Source organism: Camelina sativa, chromosome 8 (assembly GCF_030686135.1).
Source record: "Camelina sativa cultivar CO46 ecotype springtype chromosome 8, ASM3068613v1".
Taxonomy (NCBI): Eukaryota; Viridiplantae; Streptophyta; class Magnoliopsida; order Brassicales; family Brassicaceae; genus Camelina; species Camelina sativa.
The window spans coordinates 8,881,165-8,898,491 of record NC_141887.1 but is presented as its reverse complement, the minus strand read 5'-3'; the positions used below and the strand labels follow the sequence as shown (position 1 = coordinate 8,898,491).

The 17,327-nt window shown below is 35.8% G+C and overlaps 3 protein-coding genes across 6 annotated transcripts; 2 read left to right on the top strand and 1 right to left on the bottom strand.

Annotated features, from left to right (window-relative positions):
- The first annotated feature begins 26 nt into the window (after positions 1 to 26).
- Positions 27 to 2,320, top strand: LOC104706825 (uncharacterized). Its single transcript, XM_010423053.2, has one exon. It carries the CDS (start codon positions 27 to 29, stop codon positions 2,229 to 2,231), a length of 2,205 nt encoding a protein of 734 aa, XP_010421355.1. The 3' UTR covers positions 2,232 to 2,320.
- A 4,041-nt stretch (positions 2,321 to 6,361) lies between these two features.
- Positions 6,362 to 13,739, top strand: LOC104706824 (protein RRC1). 4 transcript variants are annotated; one of them, XM_087463610.1, is made up of 17 exons: positions 6,362 to 6,901; positions 7,005 to 7,137; positions 7,329 to 7,374; positions 7,606 to 7,666; positions 7,771 to 7,905; positions 8,022 to 8,138; positions 8,235 to 8,400; positions 9,013 to 9,125; positions 9,310 to 9,381; positions 9,799 to 10,020; positions 10,113 to 10,171; positions 10,280 to 10,364; positions 10,470 to 10,607; positions 10,950 to 11,174; positions 11,259 to 11,998; positions 12,484 to 12,647; positions 13,264 to 13,739. In XM_087463610.1, exons 1-17 carry the CDS (start codon positions 6,827 to 6,829, stop codon positions 13,563 to 13,565), a joined length of 2,853 nt encoding a protein of 950 aa, XP_087319736.1. In that variant the 5' UTR covers positions 6,362 to 6,826; the 3' UTR covers positions 13,566 to 13,739. The 4 variants fall into 4 exon arrangements, with proteins under 4 accessions (XP_087319736.1, XP_087319738.1, XP_087319740.1 ...); XM_087463613.1 differs by having other exon boundaries at positions 6,580 to 6,901; positions 7,771 to 7,981; positions 8,066 to 8,138; XM_087463612.1 differs by lacking the exon at positions 7,329 to 7,374 and having other exon boundaries at positions 6,548 to 6,901.
- A 55-nt stretch (positions 13,740 to 13,794) lies between these two features.
- LOC104706823 (putative folate-biopterin transporter 2) lies at positions 13,795 to 16,427 on the bottom strand. Its single transcript, XM_019228401.2, has 5 exons — positions 15,447 to 16,427; positions 15,097 to 15,356; positions 14,908 to 15,003; positions 14,661 to 14,831; positions 13,795 to 14,578 (listed from the first exon to the last, which is right to left on the bottom strand). The coding sequence occupies exons 1-5, from the start codon at positions 15,811 to 15,813 to the stop codon at positions 13,970 to 13,972; spliced, it is 1,503 nt and encodes a 500-aa protein (XP_019083946.1). The 5' UTR covers positions 15,814 to 16,427; the 3' UTR covers positions 13,795 to 13,969.
- Positions 16,428 to 17,327: the final 900 nt, after the last annotated feature.

The following is a 17,327-nucleotide window of genomic DNA, read 5'->3' as shown; positions in this document are numbered from 1 at the left end:
CAGATCCGGCGGTGATCAGATCGGCGATGGATGGTGGCGACGATGATATGGATTCTCTCTTCGAAGGGATGGAACTTTTTACGCCGGCGTCTCAGCTCGACGATAACTGCGATAAGAAGTTAAGCTCATCTTCAATAACACCGCCGACTCAATCTGAAGATAACGAGACCAAGGCGGCGGAGGCGGAGGCGACGGCTCCTCAGCCAGATGTGACGGAGGCTTTGGACGAGAATCTGTTTTCAGACTTAACGATTGTAACTCCGGTTCAACACCAGCCTGAGCCGATCGAGTCAGTTATTACTACGACTCATCCATCTCCGGCGAAGAGTGATGGACGTCAGGTGTCACGGAGGAAGAAAAGAGCGGGTGGATTAAGAATAGGATACGGAAGGCACGAGATCAACAATCTCGACGAAGACGAAGATGATTCCGTCAGTCAACAATCCGATTCCGTTAGTCAAGTATCGGATTCCGTCAGTCAAGTATCGGATTCCGTCGCGCAAGTGTTTGATTCCGGTAACCAATCTTTGGACTCTTCTACTCCTCCCGCTGATGTTGCTGTTGTTGTTAGTAATGGTAGCTCAAGGTTAGAATTAGTCAAGGCTCAGATCAAAACGAAGCTGAACCGTGCTCGTGACTTGGCTGCTTCGGTTACTTCTGCACGCAAGAGCGCGATTAAGAAGAGAAGGCAAGCATCTGAGAATCTCAGATTAGCTTCTACTAAGCACGAGGAGCTCGAGAAGCAGCTTGAGGAAGCGATCGAGACAGAGGATTTCGATGCGGCTGAGAGGATTAGCGAAAGCCTCGCGGCTAAGGAAAGAGATAGGCTAGCTCTGTTGGCATTGCTACGCCAAGCGGAATCTGATTGTGATGCTATTGAGTCGAGAATGGAGAAGGTTCTTGTTTCTCAGATTGAAGCTGAGGAAGAGTCTGCCTCTCTGCTTCGCACGTTTTGCACTGATGCTGAGAATGATGCTGGATCGATTCTGGATACAGCAGAAGCTTTTTGTTCAGATGAAATGGAGAAATGGCATTCATGTTCTGAAGATGTTGAGGTTAGAAAATTCGAATTGGGTATAGAATCTGTTGTGGTTGATAATGTTCGGTTGTCGTTGAATGGTACTCTTGAGGGATCCGTTGAACAAGATATAAAAGAGAAGGAGATGCTGCGTAAGAAGAAAGAACAATTGTCTGATGAACTTGAGGAGCTGCTTGCTCTGGTGAAGGCAAAGGAGAAGGAGATTGATGAGAACAATTTGCAAATAGAGGCAGTTGAGGAAAGAATTAATAATGTGGTGAGTGGCTACAAGGAATTGCAAACAAGTTTGGATAGTATGTTAAACAATGTGCAAGCGGGACTCACCCAGATTGAAAAAGAAACTGAAGATTTGTCAATGAAAAAGAGAGAGGTTGACGAGTTTGTGGCAGCTGAGAAGGAGAGAGGAGCTAAACTCCGTGATCTTGTCCGTGTTTCAGCAGATGAAGCCTGTGAATATGAGGAAGTTATTAAATTGCGTAAAGGTCTGATGTTATATGTGTCTAAAACTAGAGAAGAGAGAGGTAAGCTTGTAAATATCGAAGAGAAGCTTTCTGAGGAAGTCCAGATGTTACAAGAGGAGGTTTCTAGTACCCGAGAGTTACTAAAGGAGCGATCTTCTAAAAAGTCGATCATCCAACAGAATATTACATCTTTCTCGGATAAAATTATGTTCATAGAGAAAAGGATGCCGGAGCTTGAAGCAGAGAAGAAAGTGGCTGCATCAACAAGAAATTTCAAAGAAGCTGGGAGAATAGCCGCAGAAGCCAAGTCCTTAAATCTAGAAAAGGATAAGATACAGATGGAAACAGGAAAAGCTAACGCTGAGCTCGAAAAAGCAGAACATGAGATTGAAGAAACCATCAAGAGGCTACAAGAGATAGAGGTGTTGATTCTGTCAAAAGAAAAAGAACTGGCTATCAGTAGATTCCAGAGGTTGCGGATTGACAGTGGAACTGCAAAAGCAGAGAGTTCAGCTGCTCTGGAACTGAGCGACCTCGAAGAAGCTAATCTTCTACTTGAGGAAGCGCAAGAAGCAGAATCTGAGGCAGAGAAACTTAAACTAACATGCGGTCTCAAAGAGGAAGAAGGAGAAGAAGAGGCAAAATCTTATGAAGTTTTTGTCTCGATGGAACTCATAGCCACCGTTGGTCTGAAAAAATTACAAGAACTAGCGGAATCTGTTCCATCTTAAACTCTGAAGCTGCTTCCAGGTTCAATCATAGTAACTAAAGGAATCATCAATGGTTTTTATAGATTTATCAACAACGCCCTTACGCTTCATAACGCAGTCTACATGTCTGTTTTTGTTTTTTGTTTTCGGGATCCACCTTTGATTGATTGGTTGTTCAAAGAAAAGAGTGCAAGCTTATTCAATTTAAAATGTTGGGGATATAGGAGAAGGTTTTCGAACCACCATAAAGAAATATGTTGGAATGTAATTTCTTTGTTTTGTTCATTTGGGTACGTTGTCGTCAACGTCTTTGTAGTATAAGATTTTGAGAATTGGGTACTATAAGAAGTCTTATTATAACCTCTCCATCGAAATGTCTCTGTCAAATTGGGTAATGGGTACTATAAGAAGTCTTATCAAACCTCTCCAGTTCTTGGATGCAGTGATTTACATTGATACTAATTTAGCATTTGTAGCTTACGAAATCACTACAATGATTAGTGATCACTACTTAAACATCAGCTGCTGACGAACCAAAAAAAAAGAAAGTTGATTTGGCAAGAGAATTTGCAAAAAAGAAACTCTTTTTCTATACCATTTTGCAATAATTTCTTATTGTGTTGTCCATTTTCAATAATATATTATTTTATGTACAAAATGACTGAATTCTAAAACTTAATTTTTAAATATTAAATCTTACCTTTTTAAAATTATATCTAAATGTAAAATAGAAAATTCAAACTTATAATAAAATTCAAAAAATTAATTTAATATATTATAATTGTGTAAAAAAGAGCAAAAAAGAAAATGGCCAAAAAGGATATTTTTGAAAAAAGGTATTTACAAAAGCGTATTTCTATTAATTTCTCTTATATCATATGATTTTAGGTGATTGAAATTTAGTTTTTATTTAAATAAAAAAATCCATTTTATATGAAGTAAAATACTTCAAATACTTTAGATAATTATTTTATTTATATAATTATGAATTTCAAATAAACAGATAATAATGTATGAAATTGAATATTCAAATCATGATGCATATTAAGTAAAAGTTCCTAGTTTTCATTTTTTTTTCTTTTACCTTTTTAGTTATTTTTAACAATATATTTTTAAACTACAAGGTAAAAGAAAAAAATGAAATAACTAAAATATATTGTTGTAGTTTAAAAATATATTATTAAAAACTAATGCTTAATTTAGATATAAAATCTCATTTTTCCAATTTGATTTGTTATTCATTTTTGAGAATTTGTTAGGAATGTCCCTTTTGAGATATCATTTTTCAAATACCCATTTTTTGTTATTTTCATTTTTACCGTCTTTTATACAATTACAATATGTTAAATTAAATTTTACAATTTTTTTTAGGTTTGGGTTCTTTACTTTACATTTACGGTATAGTTTTAAGGGGTAGGGTATAGTATTTGGTGTTTAGGGTTTAGAATTTAGTCATTTGGTACATAAGAAATGAGTATTTTTGAAAATGTACACCATAAAAATGTATTTTTGAAAGAAAAAAATGGTATTTTGAAAAGTGACATAGAAAAAAGGTATTTTTCATTTTTTGAAATTGAGAAATGCATTTATTCTTTTTATAAAATAACTAAATTAAAGAGATTATATTTGACATTTTTATCTTCAATGACTTTTTATTCTTAGTGATAATGTAGCCATTGACACACAAAAAAACCACAAATTTTTAAAATATATTTATCGTTTCAACTGTATCAGAAAAAAACAAAATGACATTGATAAAATAGACAAATGTATACTTTAGGAGGGTGGTTGACTAAATATTTTAGGAGAGTGTGATGCAATTCTGTTGGGTATAAGCAGCTAAACACTTTAGGAGGGGTGATGCAATTCTATTCTGTTGGATATTAGCAGGGTCTCATGTTTTGTTATGCACGACTTGGTTCGCACCGTATTTTTCTCTCACCCATCACTTCGTTATTTGACTTGAGTAGTTTCGGTTTTTATTGTCTGGATTCAGAGCTCTTCTTGTTTGAGCAATGTCATATATTTTGGCTTAAAAAAAAAAGACAAATGTATGAGAAAACCAATCGCAAACTAATATTTAATATATGGTGTCTGAAAACTTGTACAAATTTTGAGGTGAATTTTAAAAACTAATTAGGCAAGTGATGTTGATAAACTTAGCATAGACCAAAATAATCAAATATTCTAAATATATGAAATCACGAATTAGCTAACAAACTCTAATTCTAATATGTAAAAGTGAATATAAGAGACATACTCCAAATCACTCTCTAGCTCTCTAATTTCCTATTTCTCTCCTTAAAAAGAGTAAACTAAATCTATATATACATTTTTGGAGACATTTAGCAAATAAATCATGAAGTTGGAATCTATTTACAAGCATGCCATTGACATTAATTATTAATTTGTTTTTCATTTAATTAATTAATACTAAATTTCGATTTTGGAAAACAAGATTTTCCATCCTAATAAAATTTTTCAAAACAATAGGAACCACTGCCTTTAACATTAAGTATTAAGTTTATGATTAATTTAATTAATATTAAGTTTCTAATTTTACAAAACAATAGAAATTAATTCTATAAACACACACAATATTTCCCTTCTATAAATCACTACTTATTTAATTGTATGTTATAGTTTCTATAATATAAAACAATAAACCTCAAACAAAATACTTTCTACACTAACTAATATATATGGTTGTACATTTTTAAAAAATAAAAATTAAATATTAGTTATATGTATAGTTAATCTACAAAACAAATAACATTTTATTTTTATTAAAAAATAGTCTCACGGTGTACCGCGGGTGAATATCTAGTAGTAATAATTAAAACTTGTTATTTTCCACATATTATATGTTGTTATTTTTGATAAATATATATATATATATATTTTCTCTGTTTCATATATAGGCAGAAATCGATATACAAGTACGCGAATGGAAGAAAAAAAGTCGGAAAAATTGGACTGAACTTCATCAATAATAATTGGGTTTTTTTAGAACCATATTTTGATTACTGGTTCTATTGATTTCAGGTCCCAATCTTGCGTATTATACACATAGACAAGTAAAACAACATAGAGAGAAGGGTAAACCAAACTTAATTTGATCCGTATTGAAACAGATTTAGGATGCTTGCTGGACTATTAGACCTACGAGACAACTGGACGCGTTGCATAGAAAGCTAGACTTATGATCTAATGATGAAGAACTTTCCATCCAAGAGATCATGGATATTATGCCGAGAAGAGCACTAGATGATGTGGTGGTGGTGCTTTATATAGGTAGAAATCAATATAAAAGTACTCGAATGGAAGAAAAAGTCTGAGAATTTGGATTGAACTTCATCAAACAAAGAGGTTGCAAGAGTGGGTGTATTGAGCTTGGTATCACCTTATCCTTGCACCAAGTGATTAATACCGAAAACGGTCACAGTAAAAATTAATCATATTCACACAAACATGATGTAAACCAACAAAAAGACTGATAACAAACCAATATTATTGTAATTAATTAAGACAAAAGCTGAACCTAATAACAATCAAAAAAGTTTCCACAATATTAAAATTAATCACGATAAAAAAGATCACAATAAAAGTTAATCATATCACACAAACACTACAAATATAAGATGGAACTAATCAAAACCGAGTCCTAGTTTTTTTTTTGTCAACCATTGGGCCACAACTGACCGGCCCATTAGCCAAATTTCTATATTCGTATGAAACGGGACTCGATCCCTGGTGTGATGGTGCCTTCTACAAATGGACTTACCTCCTGCCAATGCACTAAGGTCACTTCACGGTTCATTATAGTTTATATTTATAAAAATGTTGTTTTTCATGTGCTTTAAATAAAAATTCTATAAATTTTTTTCTATCAAGGTTCACAATTTAAACTTGTTGAATTTCAAATGGACTTGAAAGCGAAAAATAAAATAATTTAAATATGTGGTACACCATGTTATTTCAAAACTAATGAAATTGTTTGAATCTCATATGAATTCTTAAATAAACGAATCAATAAAAATTTGTAATCTACCGTATAAAGGTTTAACCATCAATAAATTAACAAAAAGAAAAAAAGAAAAAACAAAAAGATTAAACCATCAAATTGCAGATACAAATGCAATGAGAATGAGAAAATAATTTAAAAGATTCTTTTTGTGTAAGAAAATTTTTCTGTAGTATCAATGTTTTTCTTTTTGAAGCATAAGCAATAATTAAATTTTGAAATTCCACAAGAGACGACTGAATAAATTTGATTGAATAATGAATATTATGATTTTATTTTCGTGTTAAAAAAAAGAGAGAAGTAATAATATTATGATTTATCTATTATTTTTTAATTTATTCAATCGTTTTTTTTTAGCTCGTCCTGTGTGTTTCTTCTCTCTTCAAGCCCTAAGCTTCTTTGATCAATCCATCGTCACCCTTGTCGATTCCTCCAAACCCTAGTTCCAAATCCGAATCATAATCCCTAGTTATCGTATCTTTCTACTTTGATCTTTCTCAATCCTCTATATTAGGCTTCCCAGTCTCGTCAACGGGGGTTTTAGCCAGCGCGCGGCTACAAGCTTCCCCAAGAGAAGTTGGATGCTGAAAAAATGAGTTCATTCTCGATTAACCGAAAGAAGACGCCATTCCAGAAACACAGAGAAGAAGAAGAAGCTCGGAAGAAGGTTTGTATCTCTTCCTTGTTTCATGAGTTGAAATTTCAATCGAATTTGTTCATGGAAAGATTTGATTTAATCGATGTTTTTTTTTTTCGATCTTAATCGTTAGAAAGCTGAGGACGAAACAGCTCGTTTGTATCAAGAATTCGTGGAATCGTTTCAAGGGGATAGTGCCACTACTAAGACTTTTGTTCGAGGTGGGACGATTAATCCAGGAGAGAAGCCTAAGGTTGATTCTGAAGGTTAGTCTTTGAAGAAGATGCTACGGCTTTTATTTATGTCTTCTTGTTGTTACCCTTGCCTCTCTTTGTGTGTACCCTTTTTTGTTTTGTTTATGGGTGTCAAAATGGTTAGAGCGATGCCTTTGATTATATTGGGAAACACATTAATAAGAGTATGGACCTTTTTTTTTCTATGCGTTCGCGGATGGCAGGTGAAAAGTCCAAAGATGGGGGTTCCATTTCAAAGAAGGGGAGTAGGTAAAACTGATTGCTTTCGTTTTTGTGATTTTGTTGATGAGTATACACTTCTGGTATGCTTGTTACATGGTTGAGTAGAGTTCCATTAGTCCTGTATTTGTAACTAGCTGAGGTCTTCATGCTTTATTGGTAAAAAGTTTTTGGGTCTTAGGAATGATGTTCTTTGGTTATTGCTTGATGAGTTGAAATCCATGTGTGTATAGAAGATTATCTTTCACGTGATCTATGCAGGTATGTTCCCTCTTTCCTTCCACCACCACTGGCATCTAAGGGTAAAGAACCGGAGAAGAAGGTTAGTAGCATCGCTTTTGTCACTGTAAATCTCTTTTTGATTGGGTTGTTTGTTTGAAGCAGCAATGGGGTTAAGTTGTAAGTTCATTTATTTCATCTTTTTAGAGGGAAGAGGAGAGGCCTAAGGAAAGAGAAAAGGGAAAGACTCGAAATATAGATCATTTCATGGAGGAGTTGAAACGCGAACAAGAAATGAGAGAAAGAAGAAACCAGGATCGTGACCGTCAGGGCGATAACTCGGTTAGTTCATCATACTCTTGCACTCTCTTCATCGGTGGTCTACTCTCAGATTAACTCTGGCACTGTTTTTAGAGCGGTATCCCCTGCTTTCTGTACTAAATTTATTCTGTCTTCAGCCATCTAGCCGCTTTGATGAGCTACCTGATGATTTTGATCCCAGTGGAAGGCTAGGATCGTTTGACGATGGTGACCCACAAACTACGAATCTCTATGTTGGGAATCTTTCCCCAAAGGTATTTTTGTTTTCTTTTCTTACTTGGATTCATGTGTTGTTTCTCTTGCCAACAATTTCTTAATATTCATGAGGTATAATCTATATGCTCACGTAGGTTGATGAGAATTTCCTTCTGCGCACTTTTGGAAGATTTGGGCCCATAGCTAGTGTCAAGATTATGTGGCCAAGAACAGATGAGGAGAAGAGGCGACAGAGAAACTGTGGCTTTGTTTCCTTCATGAATAGGGCTGATGGACAAGCTGCAAAAGATGAAATGCAAGGTTAGCTAGCCTCTTTTCCTCTAAGTTCTATTGTACTGGGCTAGAATCATTTGCTAGGTAATGTGTGATATATGATATAAAATCATTGAACAAGAAATGGCTTTAGGCTCTATACTTTGTAAAAGCATATTAGTTCGAGTACTTCACTTAAAATGGATAATTGTACAAGAAACGGCTTTAGGCTCTATACTTTGTAAAAGCATATTAGTTTGAGTACTTCACTTCAATAAAATTTGATTGGTTTTGTATGTGTAAAGCCTGTGTCAGTGTCAAAGAAATATGTGACCAATATTCAATACAAGGCATGCATTAGCATTTAGTTTTAGTCACTAGTACTGCCTTACTTTGGAACCTTTTCTTTTGTTTATTCATTGATGCAGTTTCTTCCGTCTCTTCTTTCTTCATCATTACTGCTTAGTGTTGGCACCATTTCTTTTCTTTTCTTTTTTGATTGATACATATACTCGGTGGTTGATCAATGTTAGAAACTAGTGACCCTTCTGGCACTATTGACTAGTCTATCTATGTTCCACTGGTTTTGTACTTACTATACATCCTGATTGCATGTGACAAAGCTAAAGAAAGTTATGAAGGAAATTTTCAATTTTACAGGGATAATAGTGTACGAGTATGAACTTAAAATTGGATGGGGTAAAGCAGTATCTCTACCATCACAAGCATTACCCGCCCCACCACCTGGACATATGGTTATTCGGAGTAAGGAGGTTTGTAATGCATCTTGTGCTGCTCTTCTAGATACATTTTTCTAAATCTATTCACTAACCTAAGCTTGGGCCTGATCTCTAAATTTAATGGTATTTCCTTGCCATTTTTTGCACAAAGTATATTGACTGCCAGTTTTATATCTGTTTAGTGTAACTATAAAATATCATCTATATTCTTTGGCAGGGCTGCAACTTGGTTTTTTCTGGTCAAACGGGTCCACCAATAACTTCTGTTCCAAATCAAAACTCTGAGCTGGTATGTAAACTTGGTTACACTTACACATGGCTTGAATTGGTTCTTTATATGTTATTGATATTCTAGGAAGGCGTTGAATTACTTTTTTTAGTTCAGAAATGGTACTGTTAAGTTCCAGGATTGATTGTTATTACTTCTTGAAGTAATGTTTGACGGAAGCAGAACTAAAAACCAAACTTGAGATCAATTCTATTTCTAGAGCATCCTCTACTTTCCCAGAACCCCCCCAATGGCCCCAAACCAGTGCCCAAATACTCAGAAACTTCTCAATACTTAAGGCTTCTCTCTTGTTTGTAAATGATCCTGATTCGACTAACTTGCTGATGTGGCACATGTAGTTGACGTCTTGACGACACTCTTATCCGCTACCTATCTTTAGTAATCATATTCCAAATGAACCTCTCTTTCGTTGAACAGGTTCTTACCCCTAATGTTCCGGATATCACTGTTGTTACTCCTGAGGACGAGCACCTCAGACATGTCATTGATACAATGGCTCTCTATGTTCTGGATGGTGAATGTGCTTTTGAACAAGCTATCATGGAGAGGGGCCGTGGGAATCCAATGTTTAAGTTTTTGTTCGAGCTTGGCTCGAAGGAGCATACTTACTACGTCTGGAGACTCTATTCCTTTGCTCAGGTACATTTTGATTGTTATATAATTAGGTATATCTTAGATTCTCCTTAAGCTTTACATTTTCCTAAGCTGATGAATATTTTTGCGTTGTTTAGGGTGATACACTTCAAAGGTGGAGAACAGAGCCGTATATCATGATAACTGGTAGTGGAAGGTATTGTAACTTGCCGACGTTAAAACTGATCCGGGTGTTCGGTTGGGTTGGTTCACCTTTGCATATGACATCTGGTGTATTAACACTGTCTATTTACTCTTATTGCAGATGGATACCGCCACCTCTGCCTGTAACTAGGACCCAGGAGCACGAAAAAGAGTCTGCCAGCACATATGCAGCGGGAAGAAGCAGGGTAATCTTCTTGCAGTCTCACTTCTGTTTTATTTATTTCTTTTTTTTTTGCTCGCCAAGTTGTTTTTTGGTTGTGCGGGATACCTCACTCTGGTAAATTTTACAGCGTGCGGAAGTTGAGAGGACTCTGACCGATCCCCAGAGGGATGAGTTCGAGGACATGTTGCGTAACCTTACTTTAGAAAGGAGTCAGATTAAAGAAGCTATGGGTTTCGCTTTAGATAATGCAGATGCAGCTGGAGAGGTATTATATGTTAGTCATATTCGGTACATTTGATTTTACGGAAGATCCTACAATTCATACATATCGGTCAAAAGCTTTAACATATAATTTAATCCTGATTTATTATAAAAATTTCTGAAGATTGGTTCATTTGTATGCAGTAGTTTCAAAATGCATTTTACACATATAACATATTTAGAAAAATAACTTGTTATTAGACCAAAATCAGATGTTTTTCCAGTTGATTGTATCTTCAGATGTTTTTTTTTCTAGATACCACAAAGAATACTGAAATGAATTACTCGTTTTAAAATAGATATTCAAATGCGTTTTCCTGCTTATATATGTGTACTTATTCCACAGGTTGTTGAAGTTTTGACGGAGTCCCTGACCCTAAAAGAGACCTCAATTCCAACTAAAGTTGCTAGACTCATGCTTGTGTCTGATATTCTTCATAATAGCAGTGCACGTGTTAAAAATGCATCTGCGTACCGAACCAAATTCGAAGCAACTCTACCCGACATAATGGAAAGCTTCAATGATCTGTATCGAAGCATAACTGGAAGAATTACCGCTGAGGCTCTAAAAGTACTGTCAGAAAGAAAAATTGATCTTTGATGGTTTTCCGTCCCTTGTAATATACTGTTCTAAACTCATTCTGAACTTTTGCAGGAACGGGTTCTCAAAGTACTGCAAGTATGGGCAGATTGGTTTCTCTTTTCAGACGCATACATATATGGACTACGTTCCACATTTCTCCGGTCAGGAGTATCTGGTGTTACCTTATTTCATTCTATCTGCGGTGATGCACCTGAAATAGAGAACAAAAGTTCCGTTGACAACAAGAGTGATATTGGTAAGATCAATCCAGATGCTGCGCTGGCAATAGGCAAAGGAGCTGCAAGGCAAGAGCTGATGAATTTACCGATCTCTGAGCTTGAGAGACGTTGCCGGCACAACGGACTGTCTCTTGTAGGAGGTAGAGTAATGATGGTTGCCCGGCTACTAAGCCTTGAAGACACAGAGAAACAACGTGGCTATGAAGCAGTGGATGAAATTTCAAAGCATCATCCGCAAGACCATTCAACTTGGGAAGAAATTAAGAGTGAGCGGGAGCATATTAAGAACAGCTACGCAGAAGTTGAAATGAAAGAGCCTATGAATCTTCCCACGACAATACCAATCCCACAGCCTGAGCTGAAAGCCTTTGTGGCAAAAGAGAAGAATGACCTAATATATCCAGCTTCAAAATGGGCGAGAGACGATGACGAAGCTGATGATGAACAAAAAAAGAGCTCCTCTTCAGGAAGTGACAATACTGGTGGGATAACTTTCAAGGCTGATGACGAGGATCTCAAGGGTAATGATTGTGTCCGCGCCCAACCTGACAATGGAATGGATGAGGAACAAAGGTATGATCAATGATCTGCTTTTGGAAAGATATAAGGAAAGTAAATTAACCTGGCACAATATGGATAAAAAAAACACCAATTGCATTATTGCTTCATCTTGGTGCTTGAGCATCAAAAATAACAAAGAATAGCTCGAAATAGTTCCAGGAAAGAGGAACATCAGCGTAAGGGTAGTCTATATTAGTGAGGGATGTGTGTTCTTTTGAACTTTAATAGATTTGGGCTTTATAGAGTACACATTATTTGGTATTTTAGCTCTTACCCTCTTAAGGTGGATAACTGATGCTATAGAAACTTTTGGGCATACGCAACAATTATATATACCCGGATTTGTCGAAGCCCATAGTCACATTGATGAGTTGGCACCGAGACTCTAATGTTTACAAGATAAGATGAGAACTTACGTTCACTAGAAGTTGCTATTCAATTGTATAATTTGAAACTCGATAGACTTCTCCCTTGACCTGTTTTTTTTGTTACTGCAGACAAAAGCGTAGACGCATAGAAGTTGCTTTAATAGAGTATCGTGAAACTCTTGAGGAACAGGGGATGAAAAACTCCGAGGAGATAGAGAGAAAAGTAGAAATCAACAGAAAAAGGCTTGAAGTTGATTATGGCTTATCAGGACCTAACGAGGGCAACAGAAATCGTAAGTTCTTACTTCACTCACATCACACATATACTCTTCTTTTGTTTTGGGAAAGGCTGTTATTTTTCTCCATGCCCATTTGATGGAACAATGGGCGAAACTTGTCCTACTTTCTTAAGTTTAGTGCAAGTATATGAAGCCAGTTTTTTTCCAAAAATCTCTTCTGTAATTTACAAATATTTTGCCTTTGTTATTGTGTTGGTGATTCGAAAAAAAAACGTGAAATTTGAAAAGCTCATTCCACTGATTGAATTCTTGGATAAAAACTTCAGAAGTTTGACAATGATAGCTAACAACTAAGACCTAATTGCTTCCTTTTATATAAGTATTAGTCCTCACTAGTGGTTGTATTTAGAATTCTTTAAGTTGCCTGTGCTTTCTTGGACTTTGTTGGTTTCGAACTTAGCATGCCATGTTTCTTGATTTAGCTTTGATTTTGATTAATGAAGACTTCTTTTAGGCTTAGAGTGTCCTTTTTTGTATTTCTACTGCTTTCCTCTTTTCTTGAAATGCTTTTATCACAAAGACTGCATCTGGTGTATTCCAGGATATGGACAATGTTCATGTTGATCCAATTGACCCTTCTTATAAATTTAAACATTGATCCCAACTGCAGAGAAATCAATAATAGAGCGGAAGGAGAGGCGAGAAGATTCTCGAGAATCTTCTAAAAAGCGGCAACGTGGGGATAACAAGAGCCAAAGTCCGCCGCGGAAATCATCAACCAGGGAGAGGGAGAGAGATCATGACTTGGACAGAGACAGGGATAGAGACAGAGAGAGACACAGAGACAGAGATAGGCAACATGATTTGAACAGGGACCGAGACCGACGTGAAAAAAGTTCAAGCCACGATCGAGATGATCATGATAGAAGCAAAGATAGAGACAGGGACTGGCGCAGACGAGGCACGAGATGATGATACCATTATGCTTGTTTCTCACCTCATGGTTTTGTTCTTTGCATTACTGGAAATTATCTTCCTATGAAAAGATTTTAACCCTTTCGTGTTTCTAAATCCAGAAGATATGTAGAACACTTGGTCCCAGACACAGCTTGTAATTGTGTATTCAAATTTCTGAAAGTTTCCTCATTCATTTTTTCTTCTGCAGGATTCATATGTTTTTACTTTTTAGATATGCAAGTAGTTTAGGACTAAAGATGTTTTCTTTTACACCAACAAAAAAAAAAGAACACAAACTTGTTATGTATTCAGAGAAAAATGTAGTGCAATTTGCACTTTCCACCAGTACAAGTAAAGTTCGTAGAAGCTGCTGGAAAAAAACTGAAGCATTTGCTTCAAACGCTATTATAACTGTAAAGCTATCTTCTATCAACAGAATGAACAAGAGATGCCAACTCCAAATTCCGAGTTCCTTCTTTCTCGTCTTCCTCTTCTTCTGAATCCTCACCCATTATCTCATCCGGTAGCTTGAACGTGTTCTGATCTCCCTTAGGCACAAGAAACAGAAAACAGAGCGGCGAAAGTCTCATCACGTTCCTAACCAAAACCGCAAGCCAGAGGTTACCAAACTCATTCCGAGTCACTTTAAGGACGTGCAACAATATTCCCCCGAGCCAAGATGAGGTCATGAGTCCTGCATTGTCGATTGACATCAGCAATGCAAAGAAGGTCCCTTCAATTCCGTGAGGACAAAGCTTTGAAGTAAGGACGAGTAGCGGCATCCATTTCAGACGACCGATCATCTGAGAAACAATCTCGTCAACTACTATGAAGAGATAATCCGGTAAACCAAATCTCAAGTTGAGACGTAGCACAAGAATAAGGTCAAGCATTCCAGACAAAGCAAAGAGAAGTTGAGTCCACAAACATAGGCTACGGAACGGATGATCCTTTAGCACTAGCTGGTACAACATTGCTGCTAGAATCGACCCGATTGAACCAATTGACAGAATAAAACCAACCGTTTCCTGAAACAAAACCAGAGACTCTCAACATATTAGGCATTTTCAGATGGATTCTAAAAATAGAAACTTCTTGTTTTGGGATTACCTGAGCAAACAAAGGACCATCCTTTGAATCAGTGAACCAATAAAAAAGACCTTCATGAATGTTCAAACCAAAAGTAAGGGAAATGTACATATACAGACTCGGACGCCACACATCTGAGCACTTCATTGTCCTCCACATCGCTTTCCCTGCATCTGTGAATTTCTGGTGTACCTGAAATCATACAACCAAGAGTCAATAATCACATATTGCTACGAATCAAACTAGTTCAAGATAGAAAAAAATTTACTTGTTTGTAAGAGAAACCAGGAACATGGGGCTCATTAAACACAATCCCAACTACCGAAACCAACGCAAATGGGAATGTCAGCAAGCCAAACACACCCTAATGTCAGTAAGACAAGCCAAACACATCATTAGAGAGGAATCATGAATAAACAAAGATCACAGTAGACACTAGACAAGTCAATTCGCTAACCTTGGAGCCAACAAAATGAACTAAGATGCCACTCATGAAAAAACCAAGAAGTGCTCCAATAGAGGAGCTTAAACTACATAAGCTCTGCATATCCGATGCAAGAGAAGGGTGTTTGATACTGTTGTAAGCAGTGCAAGCATCAATTGTCACATCCGCTATAGCCATTGCAGCACTTGATATTGTCATCCATAACAGTGCCAAGTAAAGATGTAGATTACTATGAAGTGATATGAACAACAAAGACACCACTCCAAGCACCCCTGCATGAACACACAGTACAAAACATATAAATTTATATAATCAATGAGACAGTTGCAGAGAATATGATTCGATTTCGAGTGACATTTTACCAGCTAAGATGAAGTAAGGGCGTCTGTGGAAACCAAAGATGGGAAGAACATCAGTGAGAATGCCCCAAAGAGGCTTAATGATCCATGGAATCTTAGTGATTGCAGTGAGAGCTTGAGATTCAGAAGGCTGAACCTTTTGAACATCTTTCATGTAATACTCTGTAGCAACACGACCCAATGAGCCACCAAGACCTTGGTTTACTCCGTACAGTGAGACCACACCAAACACAAAACTCCAGTGAAGCTCTGAGGACAACATCTTTAGCCACCGCACTGGACCACACACCACATTACGGAAATGGCTTTCTCCTCCTTTGACCACATGTACGGATCCGCCGTTTTCCAGGTTTTGCTCTTCTACTACCATATCTGTTAAGGAGTGAAAGATTCAAGACTTGACTCCGTTTTGATGTGGGTTTGGTCTGAAAAAACAGATCCAAGAAACAGAGTTGTCTGAAGTGGGTACTTCTTGGACTGGTTTAACCTCAGATCATAATAAAAAAGGATGTGAATCTTTTGATGCAAAGCAAGTCAAAAAAACAAAGATTTGGGAATCAAAAACGATGAATCTTGAATCCAAAGCTCAAAAAACAAGAATGAAATTGGCACACATGAAGCTTCGTTGACCTGTTTTGGTATATGAAACATAAATGCCCATTGAACTTAAAAATTACAAAGAAGAAGAAAAATTATTAAAGTAATGAAAGGATAAAACTCAGATCAGAGAGAGAGAGACGAAATGGAAAAGGTCAAGTTTTTTTGCTGCTACAATGTTTGACCATAATAACACAACACACACATCTTTGTTTGTTGTCTCTTGCTAAGAACATTCTTGTCTATTTTTCCCCAGCCTTTTTTTTTTTTTTTCTTTTGGCAATTTTAACTGAAAATTTTTGAACCTTTTCTAATTGAATTACAAGATCTTTTTATTCATTAGAAACAAAAATTGTAAGGTTTAGAGATGAAATTATTTTAAAGCTTAGTTTTGCATCAAAGTCACCATAACTAACCTAATACTTCATTAATACTTTTGACTTTTCCTTTTTCATCTATACTACTATTTATTTTAAATCGTTGAAGTCCTAACTCCTACGTAAGAATCTGTAGATTTGTAATTAAAATTACGTTAAGTAGAGTAAATTAGAATACAGTGTATCTGAAATTATTTGTAAAATATGTTATATTATAGGCAATACACGTTCATAAAAAAAATTATTTGTTTGCATTCGACTGAAAAAACAGAAAGAAATATTATAAGCTTTTTCGAGATAAGTAAGGCAAACAAAGGAACAAAACATTTTATTAACCTAGTATCTTTCTTCTTTATGAACGTGTCCGGACACCGTTGGATCAAAATAGATCTTGTCACCACTACTTCTCGACTGATTTTGATATACCAAAAAGTCTATTTTCATTTCTTTATAACAGAAAAAATATCATCTCCATTCCCAGCATCTTTGGGATGTTGTCACCATTATTATTAAGTTATATAGAAATAAACAAAAAGCTTTGCCACCAACTACTACTAACTGTTACTCATTATTATATATTATATTATTTTATTTGATAATGATAATGATATTTTTTCTAATATATTTTTAACTGTTAATCTTTCGTTTCTAATGATAATGATATTTTTTTTCCAAACTTTCAGTTGATTATTCAAAGTTTTATCAAGCACAAGATGCATACTTGTAAACAAGGTTTTTTTAATTGGTTTTGCATTCATTAAAAAAAAACTTTAAAAAATCCTACTACTACAAGAAAAAAAAAAGAGTTGTCATGTGTATTATTATTTTTTAAATATGAATCTTTACCAAGAAAGTTTTTAGTTTCATCACTAGCTAGAAAAAGAATGTAAAACGAGCAAGTCACTTCCTC

Coding starts and splice junctions, on each gene's coding strand:
- LOC104706825 (XM_010423053.2), top strand. CDS start 27: ATGGATGGTGGCGACGATGATATGGATTCTCTCTTCGAAGGGATGGAA.
- LOC104706824 (XM_087463610.1), top strand. CDS start 6,827: ATGAGTTCATTCTCGATTAACCGAAAGAAGACGCCATTCCAGAAACAC. Junction 7,906..8,021: donor ACCGTCAGGGCGATAACTCG/GTTAGTTCATCA, acceptor TTCTGTCTTCAG/CCATCTAGCCGCTTTGATGA. Junction 9,126..9,309: donor TGGTTATTCGGAGTAAGGAG/GTTTGTAATGCA, acceptor ATTCTTTGGCAG/GGCTGCAACTTGGTTTTTTC.
- LOC104706823 (XM_019228401.2), bottom strand. CDS start 15,813: ATGGTAGTAGAAGAGCAAAACCTGGAAAACGGCGGATCCGTACATGTG. Junction 15,357..15,446: donor CCCTTACTTCATCTTAGCTG/GTAAAATGTCAC, acceptor GTGTTCATGCAG/GGGTGCTTGGAGTGGTGTCT. Junction 15,004..15,096: donor TTCATTTTGTTGGCTCCAAG/GTTAGCGAATTG, acceptor TACTGACATTAG/GGTGTGTTTGGCTTGCTGAC.